The 25,684-nt window shown below is 49.2% G+C and overlaps 10 protein-coding genes across 10 annotated transcripts; 6 read left to right on the top strand and 4 right to left on the bottom strand.

The window, feature by feature from the left end:
• Positions 1-684: 684 nt before the first annotated feature.
• On the top strand, positions 685-2,914 carry EDB93DRAFT_1076214 (pyridoxal phosphate-dependent transferase; the record flags this gene model as incomplete). The annotated part of the gene is made up of 3 exons (XM_041445216.1): positions 685-1,403; positions 1,464-2,035; positions 2,082-2,914. 3 exons carry the CDS (start codon positions 685-687, stop codon positions 2,912-2,914), a joined length of 2,124 nt encoding a protein of 707 aa, XP_041312661.1.
• Positions 2,915-3,083: 169 nt separating this feature from the next.
• On the bottom strand, positions 3,084-4,079 carry EDB93DRAFT_1076104 (uncharacterized protein; the record flags this gene model as incomplete). Its single annotated transcript, XM_041445209.1, has 4 exons — positions 3,084-3,248; positions 3,301-3,366; positions 3,420-3,520; positions 3,572-4,079. The coding sequence occupies 4 exons, from the start codon at positions 4,077-4,079 to the stop codon at positions 3,084-3,086; spliced, it is 840 nt and encodes a 279-aa protein (XP_041312660.1).
• A 300-nt stretch (positions 4,080-4,379) lies between these two features.
• EDB93DRAFT_432061 (small monomeric GTPase) lies at positions 4,380-5,425 on the top strand. The gene is made up of 7 exons (XM_041456347.1): positions 4,380-4,524; positions 4,583-4,606; positions 4,654-4,681; positions 4,737-4,765; positions 4,817-4,869; positions 4,919-5,212; positions 5,266-5,425. Exons 1-7 carry the CDS (start codon positions 4,417-4,419, stop codon positions 5,291-5,293), a joined length of 564 nt encoding a protein of 187 aa, XP_041312659.1. The 5' UTR covers positions 4,380-4,416; the 3' UTR covers positions 5,294-5,425.
• Positions 5,426-6,063: 638 nt separating this feature from the next.
• EDB93DRAFT_432101 (WD40-repeat-containing domain protein) lies at positions 6,064-8,146 on the bottom strand. The gene is made up of 5 exons (XM_041456348.1): positions 7,789-8,146; positions 7,620-7,739; positions 7,477-7,572; positions 6,986-7,424; positions 6,064-6,936 (listed from the first exon to the last, which is right to left on the bottom strand). Exons 1-5 carry the CDS (start codon positions 8,087-8,089, stop codon positions 6,336-6,338), a joined length of 1,557 nt encoding a protein of 518 aa, XP_041312658.1. The 5' UTR covers positions 8,090-8,146; the 3' UTR covers positions 6,064-6,335.
• A 102-nt stretch (positions 8,147-8,248) lies between these two features.
• EDB93DRAFT_1117059 (mitochondrial NAD-homo-isocitrate dehydrogenase LysB) lies at positions 8,249-9,987 on the top strand. Its single transcript, XM_041448360.1, has 10 exons — positions 8,249-8,434; positions 8,485-8,651; positions 8,703-8,796; positions 8,857-8,925; positions 8,975-9,106; positions 9,157-9,308; positions 9,363-9,380; positions 9,429-9,476; positions 9,528-9,608; positions 9,658-9,987. Exons 1-10 carry the CDS (start codon positions 8,333-8,335, stop codon positions 9,881-9,883), a joined length of 1,089 nt encoding a protein of 362 aa, XP_041312657.1. The 5' UTR covers positions 8,249-8,332; the 3' UTR covers positions 9,884-9,987.
• EDB93DRAFT_1117053 (uncharacterized protein) lies at positions 9,988-13,025 on the top strand. Its single transcript, XM_041448359.1, has 5 exons — positions 9,988-10,250; positions 10,320-10,996; positions 11,086-12,276; positions 12,330-12,661; positions 12,712-13,025. Exons 1-5 carry the CDS (start codon positions 10,082-10,084, stop codon positions 12,788-12,790), a joined length of 2,448 nt encoding a protein of 815 aa, XP_041312656.1. The 5' UTR covers positions 9,988-10,081; the 3' UTR covers positions 12,791-13,025.
• EDB93DRAFT_1117050 (uncharacterized protein) lies at positions 13,021-14,172 on the bottom strand. The gene is made up of 2 exons (XM_041448358.1): positions 13,648-14,172; positions 13,021-13,580 (listed from the first exon to the last, which is right to left on the bottom strand). The coding sequence occupies exons 1-2, from the start codon at positions 14,082-14,084 to the stop codon at positions 13,403-13,405; spliced, it is 615 nt and encodes a 204-aa protein (XP_041312655.1). The 5' UTR covers positions 14,085-14,172; the 3' UTR covers positions 13,021-13,402.
• Positions 14,173-14,228: 56 nt separating this feature from the next.
• Positions 14,229-20,177, top strand: EDB93DRAFT_1325023 (uncharacterized protein). The gene is made up of 6 exons (XM_041455025.1): positions 14,229-14,587; positions 14,644-14,833; positions 14,883-15,471; positions 15,520-18,008; positions 18,061-19,501; positions 19,549-20,177. Exons 1-6 carry the CDS (start codon positions 14,417-14,419, stop codon positions 19,934-19,936), a joined length of 5,268 nt encoding a protein of 1,755 aa, XP_041312654.1. The 5' UTR covers positions 14,229-14,416; the 3' UTR covers positions 19,937-20,177.
• EDB93DRAFT_431742 (uncharacterized protein) lies at positions 20,177-22,270 on the top strand. Its single transcript, XM_041456346.1, has 15 exons — positions 20,177-20,304; positions 20,364-20,370; positions 20,421-20,438; positions 20,509-20,553; positions 20,602-20,626; positions 20,692-20,704; positions 20,755-20,790; positions 20,841-20,890; positions 20,953-20,991; positions 21,041-21,123; positions 21,169-21,207; positions 21,259-21,350; positions 21,400-21,570; positions 21,622-21,931; positions 21,987-22,270. Exons 1-15 carry the CDS (start codon positions 20,239-20,241, stop codon positions 22,034-22,036), a joined length of 1,044 nt encoding a protein of 347 aa, XP_041312653.1. The 5' UTR covers positions 20,177-20,238; the 3' UTR covers positions 22,037-22,270.
• EDB93DRAFT_1325021 (uncharacterized protein) lies at positions 22,221-25,638 on the bottom strand (the record flags this gene model as incomplete). Its single annotated transcript, XM_041455024.1, has 3 exons — positions 23,886-25,638; positions 23,090-23,832; positions 22,221-23,038 (listed from the first exon to the last, which is right to left on the bottom strand). The coding sequence occupies exons 1-3, from the start codon at positions 25,445-25,447 to the stop codon at positions 22,221-22,223; spliced, it is 3,123 nt and encodes a 1,040-aa protein (XP_041312652.1). The 5' UTR covers positions 25,448-25,638.
• Positions 25,639-25,684: the final 46 nt, after the last annotated feature.

Genomic DNA, 25,684 nt, shown 5'->3' with positions numbered 1-25,684 from the left:
TTTGGTTACATTGCAGTGACTCATCTGAGACACGGTCACTAGTCTACATGGGATACGGTACATATCCTGGGACCGAGGGCTGAACACAAGAATTTCCATCATCAAAGAGCTGTGCTGATTTTGAATTTGATTCACTGTGCTGACATACATAGTGCTGAGCGAGCATGTCGGCAGCCGATATGCTCACCATTGAGGTATGCCGATAATGTAGTCTAGTAGCCGAATAGTGCATGATTTGGACCGACCGTATGACATCGTACGAGGCAAAGCAAATTCAATTCAAAGCGGTGTGACACGGTGAGTTTGGACGCAAGCGCTATTATGATGAATGTGTTGATCCCATGATTTGAGTAGCGTCTCTATGTTTGCAGATGGGAGTGCAGTGTACACTGGTAGAAAATCATTTCCACGTCGCAATACTGGCTTACAAAAGGGGAATAGCCACGTGATTCTCATCAGCCAATGGGCGCTTTCCTAATTTCCGATATAACGTTTCCATAAAGTTTCAAATCCCCGATATTCCATATTGTCCCGTCCGATTTGCACTCTTCACAAGTCTTGCTTGTAAGCCTACATATCTGTGCTAGTCTCCATCATCTGAGTCACTGACCGTTGATGTGCCATACCAGATTTCGCTATATATTCTGTGACTTTTTCTAGATCAAGTCCTCCCAGTACTTGAAGATGGAAAAGTTTTCTTCGCTGGCACGTTTCAAGAGTTCCTGCCCGTTTTTGGGCGGGACGAAGACTTCAACCCTTCGCGCCCTCAGTAGCACCATTTCCCCTAGATTCTCCTCGATTTCTCAGCTCACTGAGCGGGCCGCGAGTTGCCCCATCATGGGTCCTGCCCTGGTGATGCGCTCTACCCAAATGGTCGCTGGTTACGCCAGTGTTGCTGGTCAGGCCGATGTCCAGAAAATCCACCACAGCAAAGGTATCTTCCCCGGAACCAGTGTTTCCGAAGCGGATATTTCCAAATGCCCTCACGCATCCGCTGCTCGGGCTGCTGCTCGCATGGCGGACGATCTTGCTGCCGCATCTACTGCGAAGGCATCTGAAGTTAAAAAGGAAATCCCAAGCACGGCCCGAGAGGCCGCTGCTGCCGGATGCCCTTTCCATAGGGCCGCCGCTGCTGCCAAGGAACAACCCGTCAAATTGCCTGACATGACAGAGACACAGGCTACCCCTACCACTTCAGATGCGTACAACTATGACAAGTTTTATGCGGCCGAGCTCGAGAAGAAGCACAAGGATCAGTCCTACCGCTACTTCAACAACATTAACCGGCTTGCAACCAAATTTCCAATTGCACACACTGCGAGCGTCAAGGAAGAAGTCCAAGTCTGGTGCGCTAACGACTATTTGGGAATGGGAAATAATCCTGTCGTACTTGAAACCATGCAGTACGTATAGCCTCCGCAATCATATGATTTTGATCGCAAGCTAACGTTCTTCTGATGCAGTCGGGCATTAGACAAATACGGTGCAGGCGCTGGAGGCACTAGAAACATAGCTGGAAATAGTGCTATGCATCTCGGTCTCGAACGCGAGCTTGCTACCCTTCATCGCAAGGAGGCTGCGCTCGTATTTTCGTCTTGCTATGTTGCCAATGATGCAACTTTATCTACCCTCGGTTCCAAACTTCCTGGTTGCGTTTACTTCTCAGACGCTTCCAATCATGCATCCATGATACAGGGCATTCGGCACTCCGGTGCGAAAAAGGAGATTTTTAAACACAACGACTTGGACGACCTTGAGGCCAAACTGAAGAAGTATCCGAAGGAGACCCCTAAAATTATCGCATTTGAGAGTGTATACTCGATGTGTGGTAGCATCGGGCCTATCAAGGAAATCTGTGATCTTGCTGAGAAGTACGGCGCCCAAACTTTCCTTGATGAAGTCCACGCTGTTGGACTTTACGGGCCCCGCGGTGCGGGCGTTGCCGAGCATCTTGATTGGGAATCTCATCAGTTGGCCGGTCAAAGTTCTGAGCCGATCAAGGACAGCGTGATGGATCGTATTGACATGATTACTGGTTAGTCATACATATCTATCTGATGAGTTCGGCTTATCGTTGGCAGGTACACTCGGCAAGGCATATGGCGCTGTTGGTGGATACGTCGCGGGGTCTCGCGATTTCATCGACATGATTCGTTCATACGCACCTGGTTTCATTTTCACTACATCACTGCCTCCCGCCACAGTCGCTGGTGCTCGAGCTTCCGTCATTTACCAGAAGCACCATGTTGGTGATCGAGCATTGAAACAGGTTAATGTGCGCACTGTCAAGGAACGTTTTGCTGCTCTAGACATACCCGTCGTCCCCGGTCCATCTCACATCGTCCCAGTCTTGGTTGGTGATGCTGGCCTCACAAAAGCAGCCAGCGACAAACTTCTTCGTGAACACGGCATATACGTCCAGGCAATTAATTTCCCCACAGTTGCTGTGGGTGAAGAGCGCCTTCGGGTCACTGTCACTCCTCGCCACACTGCAGAGCAAATTGATGGGTTGATTACTGCAATGGATACAGTATTCACGGAGCTCAACATCAACCGGATCAGCGATTGGACAAAGTTGGGTGGACGTGCCAATGTTGGTACAGGCAAGGAAAACGTCGAACCCATCTGGAGTAACGCTCAGATTAACACCGCTGGACAATCACAAACGTTGCATGACGGAGACATGGTATTGGTTGACGCGAATGCAGCTCAGGTAGTTCGGAAGAGCTTCGAGGACCTTTTGGGACCTATGGAGTTGAGCGAGACGGAGAGCATTCAGAAGAAGGTGGAAGCTGTGGTGATGACCGGAGCTGTTGAGCACATTGCTGGGCCTCTGCCAAAGAAAGTGAAAGCACGGGCTCCCGTCAATCCAATTGACATGTCCGTGGCAACCACTATCGCAGTTTCGGCTTAATTAGTTATTGATAGACTGTCAAGTATGACCCAAATTCCAGTGTCAATGTGGTCGTCACCATCATTCTTGCTAGCGTTGTGCGCCTGTCTGCTGAAAGTAACATGAAGTCCGTAATCCTTGGACTGATGCTTCAAATCGTGCTACCACGCAACGTCAGAGTGACTTGGTCTCACTGTACATCCGACAGAGCATCCAGTAAGCTACGAGCTCTCATCACTTTGGTCGTGATATTGGACTCTCCATTCGAAAGATCAGTCGGTAGAACGGTTGACACTGGAGTCACAGGATCTGGTGTCTCCGAGGTAACTACAGAATTGCACATCTGTATCAGGTTCTAGAAAAGAGCATTACAAGACCATTCGTCAAACATGATGACCAAAACATACGTCTCGAATTCCCCCCTTCACATCTGCGAGATATTTGGTTACTAGGACAAAATACTTCTCAGGTATCTGGAGTAGAAAACTACGATCAGCCAACAAACAAACTCGCAGGAGAAATTCACCATTTCTTCCGACCACAATCTTTTAATTAGCCATATCTGCCTGGCTTTATTGAACTTCCAGTTTGGTGGATCCTCAAATCGTGCATATGCATACGACAATGCTGTAAATCATTCTATGATCGATAAACATACACGGAAATTTCGTAACATACCCTTCCGACTTTGATTAGACAGAGACTGGTCTACGCTAGGATCTGTGGAGGGCAAATCTGGTGGATGATTGCCTTTCTTTTTCTTGAGCGGTTTGCTATCAGGTGTTTCTTCCGACTGTTCTTCCGCCTTTCTTTTCATCTTCTTTATCTTCTTCTGTTGTGCCTTTTCTGAGGCAGCCTCTGGTGTTTGCACCTTGGTGTCGTTCGAGTGTGCGACCTGACCATCAATTGCGGCTTCCTCATACTTGCCTTCATTCGAGTCCTTAGGTTTCTTTTTCTTCTTCTTCTTACATTCGCCACTTTTGTCGTTCGACTGCTCATGCGTCACGTCCCCCGAGTGACTCTTGAGTTTCTTTTTCTGCTCTGTATCGCTTTTAGTTAAGTTTGGTAGCTGATCATTTTTGGATGGAACATTTCCTGCGGGGGATGCACTTGAAGGAGATAAGGGATAAATCGCGCTCTGAGAATCTCGTGTCGTAAAACCCGCTTGATCTTTTGGGGCGGTCATGGGCAACGCGTCACTGGTAGCTTCTCTATGCTTCCTCTTCTTCGACTTTACGCGTTCTCGACCTACATCCTTGGCATGAGAATCCTCGGACTTTGACTTTTTGTGTGAGTTGGGCGATACGCCCCCTACAGCTGTTACGGACATGCTGCACAGGACAGGACACGTCCAGGGATGATATCGGTAATGATGAAGTAAGAGCCTGGTCCAAGCCCTGAACTGTGATGCAAACTGGATGGAGTTGTGATTTCACGTGTGCACGTGATAAGGTCGCCAGCTAAACGCCCCAGTCTGGAAATGGTAGTTACACTAGTACTACTACTACAAAGCTACTGATTCCATGGGTCTTACAATATCTTCCCTTTTCACATCGTTGTCATCGCTGGTACGATGGAGCAAAGACCAAGATGTCCGTATACTCATGCTTGGCCTCGACTCGGCTGGAAAGGTATGTCCACTTGCGAATGTGATGTTATTCGGGTTCAAATGGACCGGTGTTTTTGTAGACGACAATCCTGTACCGATTGCAGGTGAGTAACATTGAAAAAATTCAGTGGAGGTTCATATAAATTTGCAGATTGGAGAAGTGGTTTCTACAATCCCGAGTGAGTATGTCATCATAGACTTATTGGGGTTTGGGGCTCACGAGGAACAACTCAGCAATCGGCTTTAATGTAGAGACCGTTCAGGTATGTTCCTGAAAAAAATATGCATCCAACTTTGTTGACAATGCTGTACAGTACAAAAACATTAAGTTCCAAGTATGGGACCTTGGAGGACAGTCTAGCATACGGTATGCACAACTCAATTTTCGTCAGCAATTTCCTGACTGGTGTTTGAAGGCCATATTGGCGATGTTATTTCCCAAACACATCTGCGATCATATACGTCATTGATTCTTCGGATCATGCACGGTTGACGACGTCACGGAGTGAACTGTTGACCATGCTTTCGGAAGATGAACTCAACGGCGTGCCACTCCTTGTATTCTGCAACAAGCAAGACGTCGAAGGTGCACTAAAACCCGAAGATATCAGCGAGCAACTTGGTCTTGCAGGTCGCGAGACGTCAAGACCATGGAGTGTGCGTGGAAGTTGTGCGACAGAGGGGCAAGGTCTAGAGGAAGGATTAGACTGGTCAGTGATGTGCCTTGTCCCATTCTGACGATATTGACATGTCCGAATGACAGGTTGGTGAATGCAATACAGAAAAAGTAGAATACGTGGCTGTCCTCGCACACGTACAACTTCATCGTCTCTTGCATATTTCTTTTGGTCGTCTTTGGACAATGGTATACCCATTGGTACAGCAAACATAATTACATTCGTCCCATAATTTGCGCTATAGATTTGGATTTTGTTTTATGAAAGATGACGGGGATCCTATCCCGGCGCACAATTCGGGGTTAAGAGACCCGTGCTACTACAAGAAGTAAAGCTTGATATCGTTAGATGCTAGAGTTTGGGAGTAGGCAGCGGAACTTATTGCACCCCTTGTTCTTTAGGCTCGGCAATAATGACTATAGTTTTCCATTGACCTTTTGTTGTCACTTCGTGGTGTTGCGTGGACCATATCATCGCCTCTATTGCCCTCAGAAGCAGCGAAGTGCGGTCTGCCATGGGGGTGAGTCATGTCACTAAATCCACCGATACTCAAGTACTTACACACTCCATCGGTATGCAGGCCTGGCATGCTTTTTTAGTGGTACACCAGAAAGGACATTTATCGGCACCGTCGCTAGCCTGAGCGTCAGTGGGGATGGCAGAGATTGACGGTGCTAAAATAGCAACGACGATGGGTGCGATTGCAGAGGAGAAACGCATTGTTTGTGATTTTAAGTTACAGTGTGATGTGAGGATAATTCTGAAAAACACGACTGGCTTTTATATGAATGATTATATTGTTCTTTCCTGCATACCTGGTACCAGTACCGGTGCGACCTTCACACATCAAGGATTTTACTAATTACAACGCGGGTATAAAGTGAGGTACACAGACTCTACACTTCTCAATACTCCATTGAATCCATCATTATGGTTAATCAATTTACTGCCAATGACACAGCCTCGCTCACTGAATCTGCCTCAACACGTTCAGATGTATAGTAATCTCTGCAGTCCATAGCGGACAATGCTTAGACGCGTGTAATCGCAAACGAAAAGGTCACCACCCATCAAACGTTTGGCTCAATACCACATCACAGGCTTAATCCTGAAAATATTTCTTTAATGGCAACAAACGAGATATGGTTCAGCGAACTTAAGTAGACCAAAACCATTCCCACTTTTGTTCCTCCGGGTTGGAAATACAGGTTTGATACCGCTCCAAATCAGGTCTCCAAATCCGTACTGTCCCGTCATCAGCACAGCTCGCAATCATGTCACTTGCCCAGTCGACTGCTCCAATTTCACCCGATTGTCCACGAAAACGGACTGTTTGGGAAATTGGTTCATCAGCTCTCCTGCCGTAAGATGGCGCGATTCTGCCTGCGTTGCTGACGTCAAAAAGAAACAAACTCCCAGCTCGGCTTGTGCTACCGCTTGCGAGCCATCGTCCACACGGAGAAGTAGCCAGTCGGACATAGAACGAGTTCGTTTGGAGGTTCGGGTGGGTCTCAGTGCGAAGCGGGGTTAGGGTAGGGTAAGAATAGATGTACAAACGAGAATCGGCGCCGAGAGCAAAGAGGAGGCCTGCACTGGGACCTGATCCCTGAGATATGCTTGTGATGCCTCTACAACGAGCACCATGAAATGTAGTTGGGTCCATGGTAGAAGAAAATAGCGGGTGGTATGATGGTTTTTTGGGGCTGCGCTTTGATGACTTGTCCGAAGGAAGGCGAAGGTCCCAGTAGTGTAAGATGCTGCAGGGTCGATTAACCACGCACTTCAAATGAAACGTAGAATATTTACCCATCAAAAGATCCGCTACTGACTAATCCGTGAGGTCGGTCATCAGGGTAGAGAATATTTGTGATGCCTCTGGGTAAAGGTCGGATCTTTTGTCTGCCTCCAGAAATTTTATCCTGTCCGTGAGCAGCGGTGATTGTGATTACAGCACTTCTTGCGGGGATTTCATCTTGATCGGATAAGTTGTTGACACGCAGGTCATACACGCAAAGCATTCCGTCCCTGCCGCCCGTAGTTAGAAGGTCTCGATGCGCTGGGTCCCACGCAACGCATTTTACAGTGCTGGCATGGCCATCAAGAATAGAAGTTAATTGTTGGGTCTCCACGGATGATATCCTGGTGCTTTTGTCTCCAGATGCCGTAGCGAGAAGAGTGTCGTCCGCATTCCATTTGACGTCAAAGATACCATTGTCATGGGGCTCGAGGGTCACCCGTGCAGGTTCTTGATTCAGGTCAGTATCGATCAGCGCCGAATTGACGTGATTGAGACCTACCACAGTCCCATTCTGTTCGTTTGGTGGTATCGAGAATGTTGACAGACCCTTGTTCCGTAGCAACGGCAAGAAGGGGTATGCCACCGCGTTTTGCTTCTGCATAAAATTTAATGGGAATATTATTTCAAAAAGGAATGCCATGCCATTGGAGTATGCACAGGCGTAAGGGGGTGTGACGAAAGAGTCGACTGTTCTTGAATGACATTTAAAAACATCCGATGTATGTGAGGACACAAATGACTGAAGAATGTTGCGAGATGGCACTAAAGTGGTTCCTCAGATAGGTATGCAGAGTAAAACTATTTGACTTACAAAGTACCCGATGTTCAGTAGGATAGCCATTGGAAGTCAGGCCCAACGTTCGAAACACTGTACGACGACAACTTCGTTTTTTGACGACAACATCAAATACGTCATTGCTAGACTCTGCATCTGCGAGTCTCGGCTTCTTGGTAGGCGTCTCGTCAGACTGTGATATACGGCGCTTTGGTTTTCCATCGTTTAGTGGTGTAGCTGGCGTTGGAAGTTGAGATGCGTGTAGGTGTAGGTTCTCCCGAACATTGGTAGTATCGAAGAGAATATCGCAGCGGGGAGCCTCAGGACTATCAAGCATATCTGATGAATTTTTTGGACGAGGTAAGTTAGGTAGGCGGTGGTGACAGACAGAACGACCGCGTTCTCCCACTGGCATAATCGCGCGTCGCGCTGCATCACGTGCTACGCGACTAACCACTTGCCGCATTTGGCCGAAAAAGTCGACTGCTCTCACTCCATGGAATTTCGGCTCTCTCGCGAATTATTCTTGCATTCTACCGTGTGGTTGTCTTCAACACCCACACCCTGACAAACTAATACAATGGCATTCAAAGCACCCATTCGTTCGATGGCGACTGCTGCCCGGCAGTCGTTGAAAATTGGCATGCTCCCAGCCGACGGAATTGGCAGGGAAGTTTTACCTGTTAGTATTGGAATTTTCCACTGGGGTAGATTAATAGACACGCCAGTCAGGGTGCGAAAGCCGCCATTTTGGCTCTTGGGTCGTCTGTACCGAAGACGGAGTTCATTGACTTACTCGCTGGTTTCGAGTACTTCACGAAGACAGGAACCGCACTTCCTGACGAGACTGTTGAGATATTGAAAAGTGAATGTGATTGCGCACTTTTTGGGGCTGTCAGGTATGCACTCGTCAACTAATGCATTAAGCTTAATACATGAATGAATGCTAGCTCTCCATCTCGAAAAGTAACTGGATATTCTTCACCAATCGTCGCACTTCGCAAAAAGATGGATCTATACGCCAATATCCGGCCAGTGAAATCAGTGTGTTCAGTTTGCTGCTCAATGCTACTCTGCTTGTCCATTTATGTATTTCTCCGCCAGGTTTCTGTCAATCCTGAAGGGAAGCCAGGTGTAGACCTTGTTGTCATTCGTGAAAACACCGAGTGCTTGGTAGTACCATTTTCGTGCGACATCTCTCTTCGACTTACAGGTGTAATAGTACATCAAGCAGGAAACCCAGACCATCGGAGAACACGGCAAGGAGGCGCGGGCTACTCGTCTCATCACAGAACGGGCTTCCCGTCGAATAGGCGAGCTGGCGTTCAAAATGGCGTTGGAGCGCCCTCGTAAGGTACTCAAACACTTATTGCTCAAAACACCTCCGCTGATGCATCAGCTTAGCACTTGACCGTGATCCACAAATCGAATGTCCTTTCTATTACTGATGGTCTGTTCCGCGAGACGGTTCGTGCAGTACCGACACTACCTGGTGTGGATGGCAAGTATGATGATGTGACAGTTGCCGAGCAACTTGTAGATAGCGCTGTGTACCGGTGCGTGAAATGTTTTGATTGTTAGCCTGCAATGACGTATTTTGTATTTCCAAGATTGTTTCGTGAGCCAGAGTAAGTCTCTCTTGGAAAGCTAAAATTGCGCCTTTAATTATTTCATAGAATTTATGATGTGATGGTTGCACCAAATCTCTATGGTGACATCCTTTCGTATGCCATTCATCACTCCTACTTTTACGCTGTTTAACTCGCTTGGTGCAGGGATGCCGCAGCAGCGTTAGTGGGGTCGCTTGGTCTGGTGCCTTCGGTCAATGCAGGGGATTTGTTCGTGATGGGGGAGCCGTAAGCAATTATATCTGCTAGGGTTCAGCTCATTGACTTTATATCACAGTGTGCACGGCTCTGCACCAGATATCGCTGGACAAAATATTGCAAACCCGTTGGCAGCCATTCGTTCAGCGGCGATGATGCTGCGTCATATTGGTTATGGTGATGGTGCGGATCGTATCGAAAGAGCGGTGGATTCTGTTCTGAGGGAAGGCAGGGTTCTGACACCTGATTTGGGTGGTAAGAGTAAGACGAGTGAGGTTGTGGACGAGGTGACCAAACGGATATAAGGATAATCATTTTCACGTGATGTCGTGTCCTATCTATCCCCCATTAGAAATTGGTTTATCGATCTACGCCATTTGGAAGTCTTCTATCGGATTCATTTGTTGGTTCATTATCCTCGAGTCTTTCATTTCTTGTCTTTACGCGTGTAAGTGCGTCACTAAACACGAGTCTTGCAATCTAAGTAGTTATTGTGGGGTAAGATGCCCAAGAATAACAAGAAGGGTAAGCAGAAGGAGGCTCCTGCTGCTCCTCCTGCTGCTCCTCCACCTGCTGCTCCCCTACCTCCTCCCCCGCCACTCGCGCTGCCTCCTCCCCGCATAATGACCATAGATACGATCGAGGAAGAGGAGGATGATTTTGGTGGACTCGGTGAGTCTTTTCTGCCATCCCTTATCCATCATGGTGGCCACAGGATTCTGAATGTTATCTCTCACGAAGGTGGTATGGAAGCTGGAGAGCTTAATGAGGATTCTTGGGAGCAAATGCATGACACCGGTGATGTGCAACAGGATCTAAATGGGTGGGCGTCCAACGATCCTCAAAATAGCAATGGAGACTGGGGCAGTGATGAGCAATGGGAGACGGGCGCTCCTCCCCAGGCACAGATGCCACCACAACCACCGCAGAAAGATGGTGGCAACACCAAGTCTCAAAAAAAGCAGCACCACCAATACCAGCACCATCAACAGCATCAACAACATCAACAACACCAACAACACCAGCAATCGCAAGATAACGATGGATGGGGTGGCGGCGGCGGAGCTTGGGAAGATGCTGGAGGAACGCCAGCACCAGCGAAAAAGCAGATTTCGAAAGGTGACTGGAGTCAAACCACTCAGCGCGCTATGCATGAGCCTGCCTGGAGTAATTGGGGCCACGAAGCTGGCTGGGAACAAGGCGGGGATACCTCGGAAGTAGAGGAAGAATCATGGTCCGCTGAGGATGACTCATGGGGTGCGCCAGCTACAGCCTGGCCTCAACAGCAGCCTACCCATGTACCACAGCCGTACGCTCAGAAGCAGTCTACCCATGCACCACAGGTGTATGCTCAGCGTCAACCGAGTCAGCAGAGCAGTTGGCAGACATGGGGCGAAGAGGCACAAAGATTACCCAAGGTGACTTTTTATTCCACTATTCACTCCACTTGGAGCATCACAGTCCCATCTCAGTCAATACAATACCGTTACTTAATGAGCCACAACAGAGTCAAAAGCCGTATGCCGCTGCCAACCCGCCCCCGGGTACTGGTGGCTATTTCCAACCGCAAGGCGCAAACAAACAAGTGTCTCAGCAGCAATCTGCTAATCCACAGTGGTCCCAACAACAGGCCGTCATGTCGGCGGCATTCCGCCAGCAACAAGAGCAAGCTTACGCTCTAGCTCAGGCCCAGAGTCAGCACAAGCAGTTGCAGCAGCAACAACATCACCATGTTCAGCAGCAACAGTCTGAAACTTACGCTTTAGCTCATGCGCAGAACCAGCATATGCAGCAACACTACCAGCACCAGAATCAGCCGCAACATAATGAAGTTTATACTTCAGCTCATGCAAATATACGCAGGCAGCTGCAACACCACCAGAACCCCAACCAACTGCAACACCATCAAAACCAGAACCAGCCGCAACACCATCATGACCCAAACCAACCGCAACGCTATCATGACCCGAACCAACCGCAACACCATCATGACCCGACCCGACAACAACACCATCATGACTTGGCCCAACCGCAACGCCACCATGACCCGAACCAACTGCAACACCACCATGACCCGAACCAACTGCAGCACCACCATGACCCGAACCAACTGCAACACCATCAGGACCCGAACCAGCCGCAACACGAGGGGAAGAAGAACAAGAAAGACAAAGAGAGCAAGCAGAGCAAGAAAGAGAGGAAGCGCCAGCAAAAGGAGCAGCAGCAACAGGAACAGCAACATGACAACGATGTCTGGGGTTTGGGCGAGGGCTGGCAAGATGCTGAAGACGATCCCGATGATCATGACGATCCATGGGGTCGACGAGTACATTTCTCGCCCTCTCGTACTGCTCCTTCCGTTGCTCCATCCACAGTAGTAGAAAACTTTACCGTTAACGCGTTTCCCCCAAATAAGCTCGGGTTGTCGTCATTCAGCAGCACGCCATCGAAAACACTTACTTACGCATACCATGGAACGGCGGCACCCATGGAAAATCGCCCAGCCCACAATAACACACAAGAATTTATCGAGTCTGAGGGAGCTGCAATAAGTCCTGTGGCAGGCGCCTTTTTCGGTCGAAATTCGCGCATGGCAAAGGACCGTTTTCACTGGATGTTCCCGCCTGACAAAGATGAGCGCGTCGCTTCTAAGTTGGCATGGATCCAGTCTGTATCATACGGACTGGGCTCTTTTGGGGTAAGTCGAATCTCCCTATGTGATTATTTGCTGTCTTAAAACCGACATTAAAGCTGCATAAGTTTTTGCAAACACGCGAGCGTGGTGCTCTCATAGTGAACGCTGATTATCGGCCTTCGAAGTCACCTAATCAACCAGCGTTTGATTGGTTAACATACCCGGAGTTACAGAGGACCATGGATCGTACTCTGCAAGAGTCGGTGGCCTTTTACGACCCCTCTGCGCTGGTGGTCGTATTCGTATTTCTCCCATCGAAGTCAGGCAATAGCCTGGCTATATGGCGCCGCAAAATTGCGGTGCCGAGTAGTGTGCGCCTAGCGTATCAGGCGCAGATAACCCAAGCCATAGGTTCTCTAAGCAGAGACTATCCTGTATACGTAGATGAGTATGTCGCACTGGCGATGTTGATCTTCGGTCAATTAACTTCTATGACAGGATACCTCCCCCAAAATCCGAACCTCCGAGTCCTCCTCCAAAGAAACGCAAGTGGTGGAAGTTATGGCTATCTACGTGAGCTTTTGTTTTGTACATATGTATACCTTTCTTGCATGGAACTTGTATTGGCCTTGGCCCGTTGGGCATTTTATACGCCGTGTCTTTCTAGCGTAGTATCAGTTGTATCAACTTGTATGATTGGTTTGCTTTCGTCGTCACAAATGTATCAATTTCACATATTCTATGGAGAGCTTTGGAAATATCCTCTGTCGTTGTTGTAATCAAAATCAAGATACGAATTTATTCGACCCGCAATCTCTAGTCCTCGGCATCGGGCGCAATTATGTCCAATGACATCCATCACTCCTTAGACCTTAGGTGTCACGTAGTTGATACTTACACTGCATCAAGTGGAGCATCGTTTCGCATCGTGAAAAACGCAAAAGTGACTTGGCAAAAACGCTCCATTGTTTCCTGACTTGCTACTGTAAACACAATTTGTCATCGAGCAGCAGACCAGAGATGTGTTTGTATGTATATATGATACAGTACAATGCACTCAGATATCGGTACACTATGAAATACATGTATCATACAATTATCCAGACTTCCTGAGTAGTTTATCACGACTCTTGAACCATTCCACGCTTCTCCCCACTGAGTGGGGTATGTGGTTGACGATTGTAGGTGGCTACCTCGACCCCTCCGACTGCGCTATGTGGAATTTAAGTGCAAGTCGGCGAAGCCTTTCTACACCGTGACCATCAATGGCGCTTGACGTAATGCCGTGGTGCAACTCTACTTCGTACATGAATGCGGCAACATCAGCTAGTGAAGTACCCAGTTGGGGGAGAAGTGCCAGGCATTCGCTGTAAGAAAACGACGTCAGCAATGGATGGTGATCACAGAATGACTGCAATTCCAGTTTCCGCTTGCCTGTTCAGCTTTCTCTCTTCAAGAAGCTGCTTCAGAGCGTTCCGCATCGTTATCTCTGACGCATCACGTTCCATGCGAAGCTGTTTGAGGCTGCGGCGCAGCTGAATGAGTTCTGATCTTGCAGCCTCAAGCGAGGCTGAGGTGCGATGTAATTCCACCTTCCGTGCGGCATTCTCAGTCGCAGAAGTCTTTAATTCCGTCCGCAAAGAAGTGGTTGTGGCCGAAAGTTCGTCCAACCTTCTGGAAAGAGTGGAAATATGTCTTTTAGATAGCAAATATGGCACTGCAACAAGCGGTGTCAAAAGCAACGCTAGCACTGTAAAATGGGTGATGGCTGGATATCTTTGGGAAAAGTTATTAGCTCGTGCGTCCAGCACGGCGTTTGTGGGTGCAGCAACAGTGTTGGTTTCAGTGTTTTCTGGCGGTCTGGCCTCCATATTATGAAGAGGAAGAGAAGCCTAACAAACCACTTTAAGTAGAAGCCGAGTGACCGTCACGGCTGAAGGCCTGAGATCGTAATTGAAGGCGGCCCGGCTTAGGTAATAGATGTACCGGTGTGGGCTTAGCGCCTCCTTGGCCTCGTTGAATTCTGCAGGCAAACGCGCGGTCATAAGACTCTGTTATCCAGTGTTGCGGACGTCTGCAGGCAATGCTGCATTTTCCTGGCTGATAACTTTCATACATTTGTCAGTCTTTATCTTACTGGATATCGCCCACGGCGCCTGGACCAATAGCCATACCAGCGGCTGCTTCGTGTGTTTCTCCAGATATGGCGTCCGGCACGCTTCCACTCGATCAACAAGCATTCGCTGGCTCTAAATTGGAGTTCACTCAAACTCAAGTCTCGCAAAATGAGGAGGAACAAGCGTTGGAGATTCATGAGGTCATTGAGCTTCAGGCATTCAGCGAGCGGAAAGCCTGGATAGAAGATAAAATTAAGGTGCGGATGTGTCATTCTTATCCCTATCTTCAAGTTAATTTTTCTTTGTTCCATAGTTCTTGGAGGCACTTTCGCCCGTCCAGGTTTTCGTCGGGCTGGGCGCTATACGAACCTCTGCAGAAGACATCCCTGGTTTACCCACGCGCGAACAGCTTCAGGAATGGCTTGCAGAACACGACAGGATTGAGAAAGAGACGGAAATTTTTGATTCTGGGGAGCTTAAGAAACTTAGGGCACTAACTAAAGGTATGGGCTTTCTGTTCTCCATCGAAATAAGTGCTGACGACGGTGCAAGCGGCTACACAGCGGCATCTGTCACCAGAAGATACTGATGTTATCGAACTCACCCTTACGACCATCTATGAACTCGACAAGCTCCTCCACCTTTTGCGGGACCGCTCCGAAAACCTTGATCTTTTGGGCATCAGGCTGACGTGGGAAGAGCAACGCCGCGCAGCTTGGAGTGACCGCCAGAAGATACTTGCAGACATCGAAAATTTCCTCACTACTCGTGCTAGATGGTCGCCTTCCATCTATGAATTCATGGTTAAACCTGAAGAAAAGCCTTCAAATCGTCGCGGCTCTGTCGCTTCCATGGCTTCAGATACGTCTATTACATCTAATGCTGGTTTCTCTCGCAGCGCCCGTTTCAAGCTTGCAGAACTTCTGTCACGGGATTCGGCACATTTTGCAGGCAGGGTGTCGTCTCTTAGGCACGGAAAGGTTGCTGCAGCCGGCAAAGCTCTGGACAAGTTGATAGACAACAGTCGCAGGGCCGTTCCTGAGGAGCTACTGGATGAGCAGGACAAACTCGAAGACAAAGGCATCAACGAGATGGAACACGTCGGCAAATTTGTCATGAATGTTGTTACACAATGGCGGAAGTAAGACTTCTGGTTTCCTAGAAGGTCGTTTCGCTAATTGCTAGTCAGAGCTGATGAAATCTACGTCGAGACAATGAAGGATGAGAACGCCGCCCGAAACCTTTTGGAAGAAATCGAGATCTCGAAGCTTTATCACCCGACGTACCGCCAGAGTACCAGCTTCCTTTCCCGTGCAGAGACACTGGTGAAACGGCTTGCTGTGAGGGGCAATCCTATTGCAAGTGGTGGCACCTTCCCGCGACCCCAACACGTTCTCTTTCCTGATCAACAGTCAGCTAATGAAGCCATCAGCCAAATCTTGTCCTCAGAACTTGCTTCCACTTCGGATCTCGTTGCCAAAGTTGATTCCCTTGCCAAGGAGTACAGAGTTGGTTATGAAGCTGTTAAGGATGTCGAGTCCTTGTCCCGGTCTGCTGATGAATTAATGTCAATCTTCAAGTCCGCCATTGATCGCCTCGAAAATGGAGTCGCTGGCAGTGATGGTGACGGCACCCCTCCTAGTCTCATGTCGGAAGATTGTTTGTATCCTACGGCGCATTCCGCATTCATCACTTTCCTACCATCAATCACTCAAGAGGTGGAGCAATCATGCACTCGAGCCGACCATCTACTGCAAGCCTTTCGGGTGGCACTTCTCAATGTGGAGCGACCCGGTATTGACCAAACATTCAAGGACAATGCTGCTGCTCAGGTTGAGGCTTTAGTTGCTGTTCGCGACAAGGCTGCTGCCATTTGCGCTGACGTGAACTCAAGACTCGGCAGACTCCGTGTAGCCAGGAGAGTTTGGTCGATCATGGATACTGTTCTCAATGAACTGGAGGACACACGCTTGGAGGTTGCCGACCTGATGGAGAGAGAAAGATGGAAACAGACCAGTCAAAGTGCAGAACCTTTGACCCCGGAGACGCCACCTCAATATGTCCTTCCTGCACCCTCAGTGTCGTCTAGCGACATAGTGGGTCGTTTAGAGGTTGTTCACCAGACCCTCACAAATGACGTGATGCATCCCCTGGCTACCTTAACTGAAATGCTCGAGAAACCCCTTGACGAATTCCTCTCTCGTACCTCTGAAGGATTATTTGGTCACTTGGACAATTTGAAGCAGATGGTCGTCCTCCTGGATGCTATTCAGGCACAATCTGCAGCTATGACCTCCTTTCAGGACAGCGTTCACGACCTCCAGGTTCGAGTTGAGGACCTCAAGATCCACTATGATGCCACTATCGAAGAAGTTCTCAATGACCAACTTTGTGGGGAAAGCTTGGGTAACGCGCAGGATCAACTAAAGGACGAGTCGGATGCACTCCGTAGTACTGCAGACGCATTTACGAACACCGTGGCTCAGCGGATACCATTCCTCTCTCAACATGTCTCTGATCAAAGGGACACACCTACCCTAGTTCGGAAAAGGTTTTCATCGACAGGGAACATAAGACCCATCGCATTCGATGTACCAGCCACCGTCGAACCTCCCTTTACGTTGCGCAGCCTCGATGACGCCGTCCGAAGAGACTCCAATTCGCTAGTCATGCGTCTCTTAGGAAATGTGCAAAGCCTCGAGCAGAAGACTGAACATCTTCAGCTGGCACGCATGGCTAAAGATGCTGATTCTGAATTGATCTCGGTAGCTGATGACCTGCGTGGTGTCACTGAAGAGCTTAGCTCGTTGAGAACACTACTGGACTCTATCTCTCGAGCAGATGAGAAGCTTACTCCGCTGCAAGATCTATCGGAGGAGCTCGACAGACATTCATCGCAACATCGTTCTCGCCTATCACGCCGCCTCTCACTGATCCGTGAATCATTGCGCCGAATGGAGTCCGTACCTTGTTCGCATGATCATCGTATCTACGAGACTCTCATCATGTCACGAAGAAGGGAGGTGGATAACCTTGAGGTCAAATTGAATACCTGGGCCGATGATGCAGCTATGTTTCGGGACAAGCTGTCGGTTGCGCTCACCACGGAGGCAAAACGTATCGAGGCAAAACTCAAAGAGGAACAAGAAGCGGAAGAGAGAAGGCGTCGGGTTGAACTCGAACGCATAGAGGCAGAGGCGAGAGCCAAAGAAGAGCAAGAGCGTATCGATGCGGAGGCCAAGGCCAAAGAAGAGGACGAACGCAGAGAGGCAGAGGCGAGAGCAAGAGAACAAGAACGCAGAGAGGCGGAGGCAAGAGTAAGAGAAGAAGAAGAAGAACGCAGGGAAGCGGAGGCGATAGTAAAAGAACAAGAACGCAGAGAGGCAGAGGCAAGAGCAAGAGAAGACGAAGAACGCAGAGAGGCGGAGGCAAGAGCAAGGGAAGAAGAAGAATGCAGAGAGGCTGAGGCAAGAGCAAGAGAAGACGAAGAGCTCAAAAAGGCGGAAATGCTAAGGATCGAGAAGGAGCTGCATGAACAACAGGCGCGGGAAGAGCGTTTGGAAGCCGAGCGACAGCAGGCCGAACGCAAACGTCTTGAAGCTGAGGCTCAAAGAAAGGCGAGCATTCAGCTACAGGAAACCGAACGTCATAAAAGAGATGAATCAGGACCATTTGAAGGTGAGGGGTCAGTCTTCGATGTTCACTGATAAGTTCTAATCATCCGCGTTAGACGTATTTGGGTTGCGAATTGCTCCTTCTCCATCACCGACGAAAACCCATCAGAAAGATGATCTGCTGGATAAGGTCGTCTCGTTGAGGAAACGACTTCGTTCTATCGGCATCAACGAGGTCGCACGTCCCACAGCTAACTCGAATTCTTCCAATCATCTACCAACTCTGGAGCAATATGGGAAGATGAATGCTCTCTTTGTGACCATAGTCTCTGAATTGTCCGAACTTGCTGCACTGCCTTCTTCGATGACATCCCCTGCTGCAGATATGGAGTTGCGATCGGTACATTCGGAAGTCAAAGCATCCACCGAATTGATGCAACGAATTCGACAATTGGCCGACCTATCTGATGTCGCCCATCGTTGCGATATGGCTCTTAGTGATCTGCTTGAGCACATTGACAGCTACCCTTCTCCTCCTGCTGGACCACTTTCTAGCACGCATGTCTCAACCTCTCGTTTACCCCCAGAGGAACAACTAAAAGCTCGGCTTGGTTTCACGAGGCGCACTGTTGCTCAAGTAACGGCATACATAAATTCGGTCGAGGATGATGCTCGTGCTAGTTCTGAACATCAACGCGTTCAGCAGACATGGGTCGAGTTGGAAGAAATGGCCAACGATAGGATCAGCGGCAGGAAATCCCGTCCTGCTAGTGTCCTCAGCTCTGGTAGGAATAGCAGTGCATCTGGTATCAGCTCTGGAGCGACTGGTCACACTAGGAAGGCCAGTGGTTATTCCAGTCTCTCAGTAAGAGGATCGGCGAATGGTCGTTTCCTAACTCCAGCCCATCCAAGCCCCCGCCGAGTAGCGTCTGGCGATTTGCAAACCCGATCCCGACCGTCCAGCAAACTTTCTATGCTATCTACCGCTAGCATGTCAAGATCAGTATCACTGGCAGGGCCGATGGCAACGCCTTCATCATCATCTTCTCTGCACGGTTCAACCTTTGCATCTCGTCAACGTACTGCTAGTCTCTCTGGTCATGCACCTCCCGGCACACCGACGAAACCACCTCCAGTTCCTACCCGTCCCCGGGCGCAGACACGTTCGAGAGCCTCCCCCACACCCTCTGAAGTTTCCGTCATCGCGCGATCCACCGCAAGTCACTCAAGGTCATCTTCATCCATGTCTACGTGGGCCCGCGCGCCGCGACAGTCATTCCCCACATCAAACAAAATCCAGACGCCCCCAAAGAAAACGCAGCCACAAACGCGAAAAACCTACGTTGCTAATCCCAAGAATAAGTTGGATGTCGCAGTTGGAGACGTTGTCAATAAATTACCCGTCAATATCAATATCGAGGTGGTTGCCGACACTTGGAAGGATCAAAGCGGGAAGTACTGGATTGGTGATCAAGAGCCAAAGCTATGCTTTTGTCGCATATTGCGCTCGCAGACTGTTATGGTGCGTGTTGGTGGTGGTTGGCAAGAATTATCAAAGTAAGCGCGCAGAGCTTAGCCTGATGATTTGCTAACATGATGTATAGGTTTATCAAAGATCACTTCGCAGATATGTTTCGTATCATACCTCCAGAGTCTCCTCCCAAATTCGGCTCTCCCCGCTTTGGATCTCGAGAAGAAAAGTGGATTAGCTCTGCGACTTTGCTTGAAGCGCCTGAAATTGTGACTACTCCTCCCCCTTGCACCCCCGAACCTAGAGGTCCTTTCCTTCCTTCCTTCACCATCTCGACTCCAGGAGCACATAGCTCACATTCAGTGAAGTCCACGCCATCATCGGGGTCTCCGTTGGCTCCGCTTCAATTTCTGAGGCGAGCGGATCCTGACGCAATGCGCCCAGTAACGCCGTCGAAACCACATCGACCTCGAAAAAGCATTCCTAACACCCCAGCTCGGCATAATCTATGGAGACCATGATAACTTACAGCTTTTTCTACTCGCATATTATTGGACTGACTCTACTCCCGATACCTTCCTCATCTACTCTTAATTAGACATTCGTGTTTCATGTATCAAACACAATTGCCGATACCACCAGTCACTCCGCTTTTTGCTATGTATTCGTTTTGTTGTTTAGGCTTTGTTGTTGGAACTACAGTAGTTTCCTTTTATGAACAATTTTAAATCAAAAGCAACCCCGGGCCTGGCCAGGGTTCACAGGCTCTGCTGTCACGGCGAAGCTTTGAAGCTTGCTTAGAAGAATAACTCGCACAACGAGGATGGATGCAGAGCTGCGATGTAACCGAATGACATGTCGCAAGGCTCTCATTGATAAAGCAGTGGTGGTGAGCCCATCACTTTCCTGTTCCGATTTTACCGTGACTGTCTACAACGATTTTTCCAGACAACATGTAGGCAGTCAGGCGTGATTTATTGTTTATGAATGACCGTTCTACACTAGGCTCGCATATATTCTGCGGTAAGATCTGATGAAGGCCGAACGATTCGGAGGGTTCACTGATTGAAAATGGCTCTTGCGGTTCCACTAGTCGACTGTGCAAACGAATTGTTTAATGCTTCGCGGTTATGCCCTGGTAAAAAGATCGTCTTTCTCGCATACTGCATTCTGATTGATATTCTAGCTTGTGAAACATCATTGACCGAGCCGTAAGTCACTTGTCCGAGTCAACATTGTAATTCAAGGCCAGTTCATCAACTGTAATGTCATAAAGAGACGATGTGGTTGTAAGTCACTTTGTATGTGTGCATCACTTTAGGTTTCTAATTATTTCCAGGTGTGCTCATTAAACCCGACTAATGACTACAAAACGGTGAATATATGCGCTCAATTCCTCATCAAACCCAAGCTCAATGTCGGTAGTCTGTTCTTTCGGGTCTCAGCCCGTCCTTAATCATGGAAATTTGCAGTCGGTGAGCGTTGTGTTTCTCACAAGCCCCCTCGGTACCTCTATCATCTAATATATCTGGTGGAGGGCTCTATCATTCTGGCAGTATCAGGTGCACCAAGAGAAGTACGTGCTATACTACTCATGGAGTAGGAGTATTGTACCAGTGTATTAGTTCATTCCAGCAAGCGGTCATCCGAAACCTCAATGACAAGCAAGCGCAATTGCAAAAGCAGCTAGACAATGTCATCAGAGAAGGTAATGCTCCTCCCGCGTTAGACTACCTTCACTCACAGCCTTCAGCGAATGGGGAAATCAATCTTCTGAGCAACAAGGTCGCAGGTATAGTGAACCGCCCCACTCACAGAATAGCATAGGCTTCAATTGTCTCAGAGTTGGAACGTGACATGGAACTGGAACGGCGAAAGGCGCACGAACTACAAGATTCTTTCAGAGAACGCGAGAAGGAGTATCAAAAACTCAAGGTTGCTCCGACAATTGCCTGGAGGGTTAGTATACTTACAACTGCGCCAGGCCCAATACGACAAAGCCAAGCGGAAGTCGTTACTTGCCCCAAGCACAGCTCCGCCAGGGCAGGGTGTTGGCATTGTGAATATGTTTGATCGACCTTCTCAAGATGATCATAATAAAGGTAGAGCTAGTATGGATCTTGGTGCAGTGATCGGTGGAATGGACGCGAATGGGGTAATACAGGATCCATACTTACAAGATCGACTTTGCCTAATACAGCTTCAGATACAAAGAACTCCGTTGGTTAATCGCACCATGGCTGGCCCTTTCGGGCCTCATCAAAGCGCCGCTTGGCCACAGCCTCCTCGCCCTCAGCAGCGCACCAATGCGGGCGGCCAACGACGACCTTTTTCTGTCAGCAACAACGATCATTCATACAGAACAAACACCACCTCAGAACGCTCCGATAGCGCCAACGAGGTTGAGAACATGCTCATCCCACACTTCAATCGTTCAAAAGTTCCTCCGCCACCCGGTGGTTCCAGTTGGGGCGGGCCAAGCTCATCCGCTAGACCTCGTCCTGCCCAGCAGCATCGTGAGTTGCCCGCTGCTTGAATTTTATCTGTCCTAACATGACATCGATCTCGCAGAGTTCAATAGCAACCAGGCCGTCAAACATGGATTCAGACCTGCAAGGTAAATGTCGACACAGTAAGAGTCTATTTCTATTCCGATTCCGACAGTAGTGTAATTCTGAAAACAAATAATACATGTATCATATAGACGAATCAGAGCGCTGTATCGCATGAAGGTATAAAATGTGCGAGTGAAAACAACAAAGCATAAATGAGCACCGTTCAGATCAAACATAACGAAATGATGGATTAGTCATAACGTAAAGTTCCATTCTTATCGTCTTCGAGATATTGTCCGATAGCAAGGATATCCTGGCCTGCCCTACGGAGATACCCTGCCAGGACGTTTTTATCGGCCTTCGGGAGCAGTGCAGCAAGCTTGTCCACCTGACGTGCGAATTCGTCTCCATCCGTGGGTGACCCGCGTTCGGAATATGTGTTGCGGCCACTGAGTTGCGACGGTCGATGTATAACAACTGTGCTTGATCGGTGGTGACCCAAGCCATTCGACGGGGACTGAGGGGATAGGACTATGGTGTGGGACCTTTGCATACGATTAGGGGGTGCGCGCGGACCCCCTGGCACAGATGGAGAATTCGAAATAGTCACCGGTCGCGGATTCGGCTCCTGTCGCGGTGGACTTTTAGACAGCGCCCTCCCAATTACTGGAGCTATCAATGCTACACCCTTATCTTTCTTAAGACTTGTTTTCCGTCCCAAAGACGCGAGGAAGCTTCCAGGAGACTTGTTCGATGAAGTGGGGGAAGTCAGCGAGCGACTAGAGGATGAAGATGAGCTGGCAATGATAGTGGATGCCCTACTTGACCCATTGCGTGGCGCTGAGGCAAGTGCTGGGTATGGAAGCGCAGGAGGTGCATTGGGGGGACTGGAGTCATCGGAGGGAGGTGTCGACAGATCCGTGGCTAAGTATGCGTCTGGACGTCTTGGAAAAGTAACCTCGGAGCCAGTCGAGGACTCTGAGATATTACGGGTTTGGGTACGGGGAGAATGTGTTGAAGGAACACGAGGATTCGTTTTCGCAGGAGCACGCTTTGGGGGATTTGCAGCTAATCATGTTGTAAGCGCATGTATGCATGGAGGGTTAATGTAACTCTCACCTTTGTATCTTGTCTCTACAATCCAATCGCCTAATCCACAATCATACAAATAAAGTTCATTAATCTTCTGCGCATATCCCACCGACCGATCAAGGGCATTCTTCTTCACAATCACATCTGCAAAATGCATACTTGGTGGCCACGCAGACTTGATCTTCTGAACTGGAGGTAATGCTTTTGGCACTGAATGAGCTACGAACGATGGCGACGGCGTCCTCGAAGACCTGTTGATTTCTGTAGAAGGCTGGATGGGCGACATCTGCGAGGGCGTGCGCGGAAGAGACGAAAACCGCTTGATACTAAGCGCACTTCTAACTCGTAAGTCTGAAGGCTGAGGCTCGTTCTTTGCCGGCAGCGGCGGAAGCACTTCAGGTTTACTCTCATTCTCAACGATATCATTGACATCTAGTGGTGGGGTGGGTGTTAAGGAGATGCGTCGAATGTCGAGACCAGATCGGTTGCCTCGATTCTCGTTGTGCCGTAAGGGCTCAAGAACAGTCGGGGGAGGAACGTCAGATGAACGGATTATACCCATGTCATCAATTGCGTGTCCGACGGTAGCAACAAGGTCATCAATAGACTCATGGCGGGGAAGAGAAACAATCGTTCGATCTGGGGACACAGCCAGACTTGGGTTTGAGTCTGAGGTGCAAAAGCGTGAGGGAGGGAAAGCGCCTTCACGGATATGAGCTGGCGTCTGGGGAAGTTCAGACTCCCTTTTCTCCTTGTCCGAGGTATTGTGGCTGTATGAGGGTCATTTGATATAGGGGCAGAAACACAAAAGAGAATAGCGCACTGAGACTTTGACTCATCTGACCGGGGTTCAGAGGTTACTGGTTGCAAGGGACCCAGCCCCAAAGGGCTAGTACTCAAAGTCGGAGCAAGCTCCTTCACTGCTTCCGAAGGCGAGGAATTGGCACTGGTGGTCGCTCCGCGTTCCTCCTTGGGCTGCGCAAGAGGTCTTCGCGTTTTGAGTGCAGCTGCGACAGAAGGAGGCAGAGCCAATGCTTGCTTCACAGCATCTATATCACCTTTCTTCTTCAATGGCTGATGCCGAGGTGGTCTAGGTGGAGGCGGCGCACTGGGATCAATACTGAAGACAGACATGGGGGGAGGAGGAAGCGGTCCTGCTTTTGCATGCAGACCAGGCTGGTAGTGCAAGTATGGAGTAGCAGGTGTGGCTGTAGATGTCTTGGGTGGTAGGCTCATAATGTGCTTCCCAATATTCGGTGTGGGCGATTCGGGGAAGATATTGACAATGACTGGACCAGCCACATGGTCGCCAATACTATTACTCTCCCCCATGCGTGGCGTCACCTCAGGAGCGGGCATGGGACTTGTTGAAGGAGACAGAGTTTCTTTCAGCTCCTTGATAGGGCTTACACTAGGGAAGAGCGCGTCTTTCCTCTGTCTACTCTTGGGAGGCGCAGTGGAACTCCCTGAATCAGATGTCTCGGGTGTCCCAGGGGAAGGTGAACGGGATTGGGGCGTTTGGAATAGGGGTGGCTTGAGTACTTCTGTGACAGGGGACGAATAGCCCTGGCGTGATGGTTTCGTTGAAAGAGATATTGTGCCTATGACAGCCACTTCGCGGGATGACTTCCTGGTGTGCCCCGTAACTCGTCCAGAGACTGTGACTGTCTCTGACGATGAGCGTACGTGAGAGGGTGCAGTGCTCGAAGTGGGTTTTGGTTGGATAGACGGAGGCTGGACAGGCGAAGCGAGTGAATGGGTAAAACCAAAGATTTGTGGCGATGCATCCGCTGGTGCAACAAGTGCGAGACCACCTAGCTGTGTCTCACGACCTCGTTGGGGATATAAGTCGTTCGAAGAAGTGCTCGCGTAGGAATCACCCTTCGGGTATTCGCCAACATGTGTGCTCATCTCAACGATGGCAATCCGTCGTCTGTCTGCGCTACCTTCGGATGGTACGCTTTGGCGGCGCGCTAGCCCTCCGTTTGAACCGAGTGGGGAGGCAGGCCGCGTTTGAGGAGGTTTATACGCGCTCGGAGCAGTTGTACGCGCCTTTGAGGACTCAGAAGTGTAAGCGGAGGAAGAAGATTGGGTAGCAATGGATGTTGACGAAATTGAACGAGAGTGAAAAGCAACAGGAGAAACAAAGGTGGATGAAGGAGCTGAACTGGGAGCTAGACTGCTGACGTCTGACATTGCTCCATTAACCGCAGCAGTCTTGTAATACGATAAAATCGCCTCGGTATCCCCGGTGGGAGCTGACTGCAACTTTGATCGCCCTAGTACTTTAGTTTGGTCTAATTCAGTTACTACAAAGTCAAGCGGGTTACTAGGGATTACGAACTGACCTGAAGGCAGATCGGTTCCGGTGAGCGCTACCATCATTGTGATAACGACTGTGACGGTATCAGAGAGCGTTAAGTTTATCAACACGTTCCTTTTAACAAGGATCCTTGATCTGGTCACACGAAGAGAACCTAAATTTACGGTAAGGAGGATGTTGTTGTTGTCTGGGATCCATTGGGTTACTGGCTGGCCTGTCTTTTATTGATCTTTTTTGTGGCAGAGCTTGCACTGGCTTCGGAAGCTCGAATCACGTTAGTGGTTTCATGACTAGCTCCA

Source organism: Suillus bovinus (genome assembly GCF_016758785.1).
Source record: "Suillus bovinus strain UH-Sbo-P2 chromosome Unknown EDB93scaffold_3, whole genome shotgun sequence".
Lineage (NCBI taxonomy): Eukaryota > Fungi > Basidiomycota > Agaricomycetes > Boletales > Suillaceae > Suillus > Suillus bovinus.
Note: the sequence above shows the minus strand (reverse complement) of the source record. Positions and strands in the feature narration are given on the sequence as shown.

Excerpts from the sequence above, each read along its gene's own strand:
- EDB93DRAFT_432061 (XM_041456347.1), top strand. The coding sequence starts at position 4,417 with ATGGGTCTTACAATATCTTCCCTTTTCACATCGTTGTCATCGCTGGTA. Across the intron at positions 4,525-4,582 it reads GCCTCGACTCGGCTGGAAAG|ACGACAATCCTGTACCGATT; the intron begins GTATGTCCACTT and ends GTGTTTTTGTAG. Across the intron at positions 4,607-4,653 it reads CAATCCTGTACCGATTGCAG|ATTGGAGAAGTGGTTTCTAC; the intron begins GTGAGTAACATT and ends ATAAATTTGCAG.
- EDB93DRAFT_432101 (XM_041456348.1), bottom strand. The coding sequence starts at position 8,089 with ATGCTTGATAGTCCTGAGGCTCCCCGCTGCGATATTCTCTTCGATACT. Across the intron at positions 7,740-7,788 it reads TACTGAACATCGGGTACTTT|TGCCATCTCGCAACATTCTT; the intron begins GTAAGTCAAATA and ends GAACCACTTTAG. Across the intron at positions 7,573-7,619 it reads CGCCTGTGCATACTCCAATG|AAGCAAAACGCGGTGGCATA; the intron begins GCATGGCATTCC and ends AATTTTATGCAG.
- EDB93DRAFT_1117059 (XM_041448360.1), top strand. The coding sequence starts at position 8,333 with ATGGCATTCAAAGCACCCATTCGTTCGATGGCGACTGCTGCCCGGCAG. Across the intron at positions 9,107-9,156 it reads CGTTGGAGCGCCCTCGTAAG|CACTTGACCGTGATCCACAA; the intron begins GTACTCAAACAC and ends GCATCAGCTTAG. Across the intron at positions 9,477-9,527 it reads CTCTATGGTGACATCCTTTC|GGATGCCGCAGCAGCGTTAG; the intron begins GTATGCCATTCA and ends CGCTTGGTGCAG.
- EDB93DRAFT_1117053 (XM_041448359.1), top strand. The coding sequence starts at position 10,082 with ATGCCCAAGAATAACAAGAAGGGTAAGCAGAAGGAGGCTCCTGCTGCT. Across the intron at positions 10,251-10,319 it reads GGATGATTTTGGTGGACTCG|GTGGTATGGAAGCTGGAGAG; the intron begins GTGAGTCTTTTC and ends TCTCTCACGAAG. Across the intron at positions 10,997-11,085 it reads AGGCACAAAGATTACCCAAG|AGTCAAAAGCCGTATGCCGC; the intron begins GTGACTTTTTAT and ends GAGCCACAACAG.
- EDB93DRAFT_1117050 (XM_041448358.1), bottom strand. The coding sequence starts at position 14,084 with ATGGAGGCCAGACCGCCAGAAAACACTGAAACCAACACTGTTGCTGCA. Across the intron at positions 13,581-13,647 it reads GAAGAGAGAAAGCTGAACAG|CGAATGCCTGGCACTTCTCC; the intron begins GCAAGCGGAAAC and ends GTTTTCTTACAG.
- EDB93DRAFT_1325023 (XM_041455025.1), top strand. The coding sequence starts at position 14,417 with ATGGCGTCCGGCACGCTTCCACTCGATCAACAAGCATTCGCTGGCTCT. Across the intron at positions 14,588-14,643 it reads GGATAGAAGATAAAATTAAG|TTCTTGGAGGCACTTTCGCC; the intron begins GTGCGGATGTGT and ends TTTGTTCCATAG. Across the intron at positions 14,834-14,882 it reads ACTTAGGGCACTAACTAAAG|CGGCTACACAGCGGCATCTG; the intron begins GTATGGGCTTTC and ends CGACGGTGCAAG.
- EDB93DRAFT_431742 (XM_041456346.1), top strand. The coding sequence starts at position 20,239 with ATGGATGCAGAGCTGCGATGTAACCGAATGACATGTCGCAAGGCTCTC. Across the intron at positions 21,124-21,168 it reads AGACAATGTCATCAGAGAAG|CGAATGGGGAAATCAATCTT; the intron begins GTAATGCTCCTC and ends CACAGCCTTCAG. Across the intron at positions 21,351-21,399 it reads AGGAGTATCAAAAACTCAAG|GCCCAATACGACAAAGCCAA; the intron begins GTTGCTCCGACA and ends CAACTGCGCCAG.